Source organism: Aotus nancymaae, unplaced genomic scaffold, assembly GCF_030222135.1.
Source record: "Aotus nancymaae isolate 86718 unplaced genomic scaffold, 86718_ANA_hifiasm-v0.15.2.pri h1tg000004l, whole genome shotgun sequence".
In the NCBI taxonomy this organism is placed as follows: Eukaryota; Metazoa; Chordata; class Mammalia; order Primates; family Aotidae; genus Aotus; species Aotus nancymaae.
In genome coordinates this window covers 44,247,591-44,257,174 of record NW_026988415.1, presented here as the reverse complement: position 1 = coordinate 44,257,174, position 9,584 = coordinate 44,247,591, and the positions used below count along the sequence as shown (strand labels likewise).

General features: G+C 42.4%; 1 protein-coding gene across 1 annotated transcript; it reads right to left on the bottom strand.

Annotated features, from left to right (window-relative positions):
• Positions 1-5,284: 5,284 nt before the first annotated feature.
• BEX1 (brain expressed X-linked 1) lies at positions 5,285-6,897 on the bottom strand. Its single transcript, XM_012436854.3, has 3 exons — positions 6,742-6,897; positions 6,266-6,344; positions 5,285-5,910 (listed from the first exon to the last, which is right to left on the bottom strand). The coding sequence occupies exon 3, from the start codon at positions 5,903-5,905 to the stop codon at positions 5,519-5,521; it is 387 nt and encodes a 128-aa protein (XP_012292277.1). The 5' UTR covers positions 5,906-5,910; positions 6,266-6,344; positions 6,742-6,897; the 3' UTR covers positions 5,285-5,518.
• Positions 6,898-9,584: the final 2,687 nt, after the last annotated feature.

Genomic DNA, 9,584 nt, shown 5'->3' with positions numbered 1-9,584 from the left:
CAAACACACACATGTGCACACACACACGCACATTTTCTTAGCCCTTTTGTTCATAAGAGTACTGCATACAGCTGACTTCTCTCTGCCTTGATCTCTTTTTCTTTCATCTCCACCTCCTTTATGCTCATCCTACATCTCCTTTACAACAGATATTTCCTTTTCTCACTTTCATCTTTCATTTTCTTTGCATGGGAATGTTCCCCTTTTAATCACATTGATGAAGGAGGCCTTTAAGGAAGTGGCATGTTCTTGACAGCAAATTGTGCACATCTATTCACATCTCTGCATTAAGTGACATCATGTTGGTAGCTAGAAATCAACTGTAGTAGGAGAATTTACATAGTGGAAATAGACCAACACTACAAATAGTTTAATGAAAACTCAGTTGTTAAACATTTATCAATACACAACTGCCTTTGTCCTTGTTAAGGCATCTGATAGAAAGTTTATCTTTGTATCTGCCCATCTACCTTTTCCTTCGGTTCATAAATACTATCTTTTGGAACTCAAACTCTCACTACCTCCCCTAGCTGATTATATTGATGCATAGCTTGTGTGGTGAATTTTATTCCTTTGACATTCATAAGAATTTTATACTCTAGTTCTGTTGGGATGGTTTATTATAAATTCCCCATGGGATAAAACTACTTTTTATTCTTAAAAAAAAAATCAATTTTAGTACCTCAGGTATCCATTAATTAATAGCTGTTCTCATCTATTCTGCATTTTATTCACTGGGCTAGTCAAATATTACCAGCAGAATCCCCTTCAGCTCATTCTGCATTATCTTGTGCCGTGTTTTTGCATCTTTTCTTCTCTCTTAAGCTGCCTCTTACCCAACACTTATGCCATCTATCTCATAGTTTCTTTCCTTAAAATCTTCTAAAATTTGTCCTTGGTCTTCAAGTTTTGTTTCAAACCCAAGCTGCTTAAAGAATCTCCAAGCCTCTGCTCGTGGGAGCATACTCTTGTGATCAATCATTTTTTGGGTTTTGTTGTTTTTTTTTTTTGAGACAGAGTCCCACTCCGTTGCCCAGTCTGAAGTGCAGTGGCGCCATCTCAGCTCACTGCAACCTCCGCCTCCTGAGCTCAAGCGATTCTCCTGCCTCAGCCTCCTGAGTAGCTGGGATGACAGGTGCATGCCACCACTCCCGGCTAATTTTTGTATTTTTAGTAGAGACGGAATTTCACCATGTTGGTCAGGCTGGTCTTGAACTCCTGACCTTGTGATCCACCTGCCTCGGCCTCCCAAAGTGCTGGGATTACAGGCTTGAGCCACTGCACTTGGCACCTATTATTATTTTTCTTCCTGAAGCACTTCCATTGCCCCACCTCCATGGGACTACTTCCAGATGACGTTGGCTAGATGTATCCAATCTTTTCGGTATCATATTCACAAATATTTCCCTGCTTTAGTCACAGAGATGGAAAATCATATCTGTTGTCTATCAGATTTACTCATTTATAACTCTGTCAGGACATCCTCATTTCCAAAATGTGAGGCCCTGAAGACTCACAAGTTATATCCTCCATGTACAGTCAGTTGTCCCTCAATGTCCATGGGGGACTGGTTTCAGGACCCCCAAGGAATATAAAAGTCTGCAGATGCTCAGTTCTTTTAAATAAAATGACACAGAATTTGCCCATAACTTATACACATGCTCCTGTAAACTTTACACCACATCTAGATTACTTTTAATACCTTATACAATGACTCCATATAACTGTTAAATGCAGATTCAGTGTAGTACTTGGCATATTGCAAATTCAAGTTTTGCTTTTTGAAACTTTATGGAATTTGTTTTTCCAAGTATTTTTGATCCCTGATTGGGTGAAGCCATGGATGCAGAACGCACAAATATGGAGGGCCTACTGCATTTATATTAGTCCCCTAAATTTTGTGCTTCTTGAGGGAAAAAAAATGACTTCTTGGTGACTATTGCATCCCTTATTCAATCAAACTGGAAACATGGTTTCTTTTTTTTTTTTTTTTCTTTTTTTTGAGACAGAGTTTTACTCTTGTTACCCAGGCTGGAGTGCAATGGCGCGATCTCGGCTCACCGCAACCTCTGCCTCCTGGGTTCAGGCAATTCTCCTGCCTCAGCCTTCTGAGTAGCTGGGATTACAGGCACGTGCCACCATGCCCAGCTAATTTTTTTGTATTAGTAGAGACGGGGTTTCACCATGTTGACCAGGATGGTCTTGATCTCTTGACCTCGTGATCCACCCGCCTCGGCCTCCCAAAGTGCTGGGATTACAGACATGAACCACCACGCAGATATTTTTTTCGTCTAGAGTTAAGTTACTTTGACAAAGCTGAGTACATGTAACTATTTGACAAGACTTCTGAAAAATGCAAATATCAGAGTATCAAATGACTGTTTGGGGTTACTGAGTTGTGTGTGATGCCCGTTGGTTATCCTCAGGCTAACTTAAATTTTTGTTGCACAAATAGACCAGCTTTTCTGGTATTATTTGCTAGACTTGCAGAATCTCTGACCCCGGACCTATGTTGGATCTGAGGCTTTTTTTCAAACACACATTCTTTTGTCAGCTTCCCAGTAGAAGGCTTTACATTAGGTGTTTCCTGTTATTTTTAACTTGATGAGGCCAATAGTGTTGCTTAAGCATATACTTTATTTTGTGTTAGCTTACATAGTTTGAGGTTAAAATTTATGAGACCTGGCGGGGCACAATGGCTCACACCTGTAATGCCAACACTTTGGGAGGCCAAAGTGAGCAGATCACCTGAGGTCAGGAGTTTGAGACCAGCCTGGCCAACATGGCGAAACCTCATCTCTACTAAAAATACAAAAATTAGCTAGACATGGTGGCGAGCACCTGTAATCCCAGCTACTTGGGAAACTGAGACAGGAGAATCGCTTGAACCTGGGAGGCAGAGGTTGCAGTGAGCCAAGATCACGTCATTGCACTCCAACCTAGGCAACAAAAGCGAAACTGTGTCTCAAAATAATAAAAAAAAAAACATACAAAAGAATCTGCTTCTAAACTCACCTTTGTGGTTTTGGCAGGATTCAATTCCTTGAGGTCTATTAGACTGAGGACCTCAGTTCCTCACTGGCTGTTGGCTGGCGAACACTCTCAATTCCTTTCTATATGTGCCTCTCTAACATGGCAGCTTGTTTCATCAAAGCCAGCAAAAGTGATTGGGAGGAAGGAGGAAGAGAGAGAATGAATCTGCTAGCAAGATGGCAATCACAATCTTCTGTAACATAATCACAGAAGTGACATCCCGTCACTTTTGCTGTATTCTATTGATTAAGACAGTGATTTTACCTACACTCCGTAGGAGGGATAATTACACCAAGGCATGAATGCTCTATCTAAGGCTAACATGAAATTTACATATTTCAGTTCTGTCCTTGAGAATTTTTATGTGCTTCAGTTGCATTTGTAAGCTCTGTCGTTAGCTTGTATTTCTTTTTAGCACAATCCGTGTTCTTTAAGAAAAACACAGTTGAGGCCAGGCCCGGTGACTTATGCCTGTAATTCCAGCACTTTGGGAGGCCAGGTGGGCGGATCACCTGAGGTCAGGAGTTCGAGACCAGCCTGACCAATATGGAGAGACCCCCATCTCTATTAAAAATACAAAATTATCCAGGCACTGTGACGCATGCCTGTAATCCCAGCTACTCGGGAAGCTGAGGCAGGAGAATCACTTGAAGCCAGGAGGTGGAGGTTGTGGTGAGCCCAGATTGCACCATTGCACTCCAGCCTGGGCAACAAGAGGGAAACTCCGTCTCAAAAAAAAAAAAAAAAAAGGAAAGAAAGAAAAATGCAGTTGAGTACAAAAAAATCACCTATTATCCCACAAAAGATAACAAAATTCAAATTGTTATGTAGTAAGTCTAATTTTTTAAAAATTATCTCATCCTTTATATTTGAATGCTTCCCTCAACTGAATTCAGATATTCACCTTTATATTCTAATTATTATGGCTTTTAAGAATTGATATCATAGTAAATATATACATACCAGAAGCAATTTAGACATTAATGTGCATCGGAATCACCAGGAAAGGTTGCTAAAAACAAAAGTTCTGAAGCCCCATTTAGGGGATCTAGGTTGGGACCCTACAACTTTGTACAAACCACATTTTCAAGAAAGTCCCCTGGTGATTCTCACACAAGTGGCAGATTAGCATAGTTTTAGAAACACTATGACATTACTAAATGAACCCAGTGTTTCTTTAGTAATGGCAAGTAATCAAAGTTATACATCCAAAGTTATTTACTTGTTTAGAAACTGAACCCAGACAAAAACTCATAGCTCCTAACTCAGTCATTATTAATTTTACTTTTGTTAAGTGCCTGCCTCATCAGGAAGAAATCAGCATGGCCAACAGACATTTCAATTCTGAGAACAGGAGGTATGCTGGACTAGTGAGACCTACCTTTGAGCACTCTGCTAAATATCTGAAGGGAGTATCTGAGGATGGGAGTCTTGCATATTAGGTGTGGATGGGAGAAAAAACAGGTAAACAGATCTTACACAAATGACCTCATTCCAGTCATGTGAAGGAAATGCCACCCCCAATTTATATAAATTCCTGGGTTTATTCACCTGACTAAGAGATCCAAATTTGATCAGCAAGTATTTTTTTCTTTGCTTAAAAAAACTTTAATTTAGGTTCCAGGGCACATGTGAAGATTTGTTACATAGGTAAATTTGTGTCATGGGCAGGTGGGGGGGCTGTTGTACAGATTATTTCATCACCCAGGTATTAAGCCCAGCACCCAATAGTTATCTTTTATGTTCCTCTCTCTCCTCCCACTCTCCACCCCCACAGACCCCAGTGTGTTTTTTTCCTTTTTTTGTGTTCATGAGTTTTCATTTAGCTCCCACTTATAAGCGAGAACATGCAGTATTTGGTTTTCTGCATTAGTTTGCTAAGGATAATAGCTTCCAGCTCTATCTATATTCCCATAAAAGACATGATTTCTTTGTGTTTATGTCTGCATAGTATTCCATGATGTATATGTACGTTTTCTTTATTCAGTCTCTCATTGATGGACATTTATGTTGATTCCATGTCTTTGCTATTTTGAATAGTGCTGATCAGTAAGTATTTATTAAGCGACTCTACTGCTTTCAAAGGTTATTTTAAAATGTTTTCAATTCTTCTCAAATTACAGAAAATATAAAAAATACATTAACCCATCTCACAGAATGAGTCCCTATATTAATCCTTTGGTATGTTTAATTTCAGTACTTTTCATATATTAAGTTGATTAATATAAATTTTTAAATAAGAATACAGAGATTACTTTTTAAAGCTGCTTTATTAACTTCACAATATATAATGAACATCTTTCCATGCAATAGGTAAAATTCTTCTGCTAACAAAAATCTTACAGACTGGGTCAGAAACACAATATTCAATTAGAAGCTGGTAATAGGAGACCCACGTAAACAAGTGACAGGTAAAGGTTTACAACAAGGGCACATCATGAACATGTAAATTTCGAAAGCAGGGGTCTGTCTCCCTAATAAAGATTCAGGGCATAAGGCAAAACTCATCGTGATGGTCATGGTGAGGGGGGTCAGTGCTGACAGCCCGCAGACTATGACTCAACTGCTTTTCCCTCAGCTTTTCCATCAGCTGTCTCACCTCCTCCCCAAGCCTTTCCATATTCTCCTCTCTCATCCTTGCCTGTGGTTCTCCAAGCCTATGCACCATGTCCCATCTATACTGCAGGATGGGCTGCCTAACGCGGAACCGCCTACGATTTCCTCTAGGCACATAGTATTCACCAGCATCCAAAGGGAGGGCCAAGGGTTCCCCTTTATTAGCAAGTTGCTTCTTTTCTTCCTTTTCTTCATTTTCTTGGTCGGCATTTTCCATGCTGAGATTGTTTAACGCTCGTTTCTCTTTGGACTCCATTACTCCTAAGAGACAAAAGGAGAGAGAAGGGGCTGAATAGCTGGTGAACGCTTCAGTACCGAGGACAGAGGCACGACTACTCATTTTCAGGATTCAGCGTCATGGATATCAACATGTTTTGTTTTGCTTAATTTCATGTATCCCACCTGAGAGGCTTCGTGCGCCCACTAGGGGGCCCTCATTCGAGCCCCCCCTCCCTTCTCGTGTTTTCCCCTCCCTCCCCGCAAACCCACCATTTTCCCTACAGATCCATCCCTAGATCGCGGCAGGCACCAAAATGGAGGACGGGAGATGGGGGAGTTGGGAGGGGACCACAAACAGGACTCCGGACCCGCCCCGACCACCGTCCCTCGCACCGACCTGGGTCTATCCTTGCGGTCTTCTCCTCCTCCGGATACTCGCCGCGAGGTGCGCCGCCGGGACACTTAGCCTCGCAGACCTGAAGACGGGCCGGGGTGAGGGGAGTGGGGGCTGCTGCAGCGGAACGCTAGCGAGGACCCTCCGCCACCCACCTCCTTCCCTGGACCGGGCCGTCCTCACTGCCAGCGCCCCGCGACTCCCGCTCTCTGCCCCGACCCTCGGTCGCCCCGCCCCCACCGTGGTGTTCACCGTTTTCCTGCAAGGACTCCGGGGTGGTTTTCCATCGCTCTTGGTTTCTCTACTGCCCCTGGACCCCCAGCCGCCCCTGCTTGCCCACCCCAGAGGACCCCCATGTTCCAAAGAATGTTGAGGTGTGGAGTAAGCTGGCGGGAACCCCCTGCGCTGTTCTGCGCCCGTGGCCGGGGTCTGTGAACCGCTGCCGGCCAGGCCAGGGAGCGCGGGCCCGGGGCCCTTACCTGTTCCGCTTTTCCCGGGGCCGGATGCCAGCCCGCCGAGCGCAGGACAGTGGGGAGGTGGTAGCCAGACGCGAGTGACTACTGCACCGAAGGCTGCGTAGCTTTGCAGCTCCCGGTCACGTGAGGGCCGCGCGTCACTGCCAAGCTCAACCTCCTACCCACCAACCCCCACGGGCCGGCAGCCAGTCAACTGAAACTCCCCTCTTAGAACACACAGACAGCCCCCTCCTCCCATCTGTGCGCGGTGCCCCAGTGCGCATAGCCCAGTCACTCATCTCCGTCCTCTCCAATCTGAGGGCCCGCAAGTGGCATCATCGCCTTGCGGTTGGAGTTTACCCATCTTCAGTTACCGGGGAGGCTCTGTACCCTTCCTTTCCCCCACCCGAAACCGCCATCCTATGGCCTTGGCCTTGGCCTTTTCTGCTTTCTCTCCTCCCTGGCTGTGTATATGCTTCCTAATAATTTCTCTTTATTTCCTTTTTAAAAATCAGCATGCCTCACAAAATTGAAAATAATCAAATTTTATTTTTGAAAGAAACACTTCCACCTGGGAAAGTATATATATATATATATATATATATAGCTTATGTTCATCTATACCACACAGAAAATATTTTCCCTGGGCTCCACACCAGAGAAATTTTAGAATGTTTTAGAACATTCTCACTTGTTTGAAAATTTTTTGGATAAAGAGAGAAAATTTTCCTGAAGAGAGTTGGTGTTTTGAAAATAATCTGAGAAGTAAATCTTCAGGAAGCCGTTCTGTTGTCAGATCTTGGCCGTTTTATGTAAATAATCTACCTTTTTATCCTTCTGGGACAAATTTCAGGTTTTGTTAATAAATATTTCTATTTTATTGTACTATAATAAACATTCATTAAATATGAAAAAGCATTTGCTGACAACTAACGCCACCTGCTAAAATTAATGGCTACTAATATTGATGATTTGAAGACCTAAGCAAAAGGAAGAGCTGTGAGGCCAAGGCAGTCTGAGTAATGCAGAGATAGATCATCCCTGCCCTGACAAGAAGTTGGGAAGGTGCTGGTCTTCCACTACTATATTCCAGAGTTTCTCATTTCCTACGTCCAGACTCCTAATTCTGTTGCTTACTCCAAAAATATAAATCGACAGGTTACCAAGGTGGTGACACTAATATATAACTTTGGCTCCTTCTCTCCATTTCTTCCCCAAATTCCCACCTACTGACTCACTTCTCAGCATAGCTGGGATGTCTCTTCCCATTCTGGAAACCAGAATCGGGCTTTTCTACAGCTCTGTGGTGAGAGATTCCAAGAAAAGCCTAGAAGTAATTGAGGTGGCAGGAGTGGGGAGCAGTTCTCAAACCTGCCTGCTCTCTTTTCTTTTTCACCCACCCCAGGGAAAAGCCTCTTTGGGACATTTTTGCTCTCTCTCACCTGGCTTTGGTAGTGCAGAGTATTGGGACCCTCACCCTAACTGTCTCACTTCCAGGTCACCCAGAAAGCGCCTAGTCTTGCTGCAGGGTCACTATCTGCCAGTCCATACACACTCTGATACCTCTTCATTTATGCTAGGGCCTGAGGAACACTCTCCAATGACCATTCTTACTACATTTGGCTTTCTCAACTCAAAAGCCTGTGGAACCCCTTAATTGTTATTATTATTATTCTTTTCTCTCCCTCTCTCTCATCACTTCTTCCTATGTTAGACCTGTTTATTTTCCTTTGTTTTCCACCTTAGTGCTCACCCACTGACCAATCCAGAAACGTGGCCATTATCCTTGAATTGCTTTACATTGTCTCTCATATTCAAATAATAACCAAGTAACCAAGGCTAGTTAAGTTTCAATTTCTATTTTTTTTGAGATGGAGTCTCACTCTGTCAACCAGGCAGGAGTGCAGTGACATGATCTTGGTTCACTGCAACCTCTGCCTCTCGGGTTCAAGGGATTCTCCTGCCTCAGCCTCCAGAGTAGCTGGGACTACAGGTGCATGCCATTATGACCAGCTAATTTAAAAAATATATTTTTAGTAGAGATAGGGTTTCAATCATGTTAGCCATACTGGTCTCAAAACTCCTGACCTTAGGTGATCCGCCCACCTCGGCCTCCTGAGTGCTGGGATTACAGACATGAACCACCATGCCCGGCCTCAATTTAAATTTTTAAAAACAACTTTATAGAGATATAATTTACAAACCATAACATTTGCCCATTTAAAGTGTAAAAAATGTTTTCTAGTATATTCATAGATACGTGCAACCATCGCCACGGATATTTTCATCACCTCAAAAAGCGACCTCCTATTCTTTTGCTATCACTCCCCTATTCCCCCATCCTCTTCATACCAAAGCAATTATTAATATGTTTTCTGTCTATAGATTTCCCTATTTTGATATTTCATATGAACGAAATTGTATAATATGTATTCTTTAGAAATTTGTTTTTTATTTAGCATGATGTTTTCAAGCTTTATGATACCACTATGATTACTCACTTGAGGAATTGCCAAACGATTTTCCAAAGCAGCTGAGTATTTTACATTGTTACCAGTAGCGTATGACGGTTTTGACTTCTCCACATTTTTGTCGACATTTGTTATTATCTGAAATTTTGATTCCAGCTGTTTTAGTGGGGGTGAAGTGGTATATCATGGTGGTTTTGATTTGCATTTTCCTGATGACTGATGATATGGTGCACCTTTTCATGTGCTTATTGGTCATTTGTATATCCTCCTTGGATCACTGTCTATTCAGATCTTTGTGCACTTTTTATTTGAGTTATTTTTCTATTATTGAATTGCAAGGGTTTTTTTTTTTTTTTTTTTTTTTTTTTTGAGACAGAGTTTCACTGTTGTTACCCA

Excerpts from the sequence above, each read along its gene's own strand:
- BEX1 (XM_012436854.3), bottom strand. The coding sequence starts at position 5,905 with ATGGAGTCCAAAGAGAAACGAGCGTTAAACAATCTCAGCATGGAAAAT.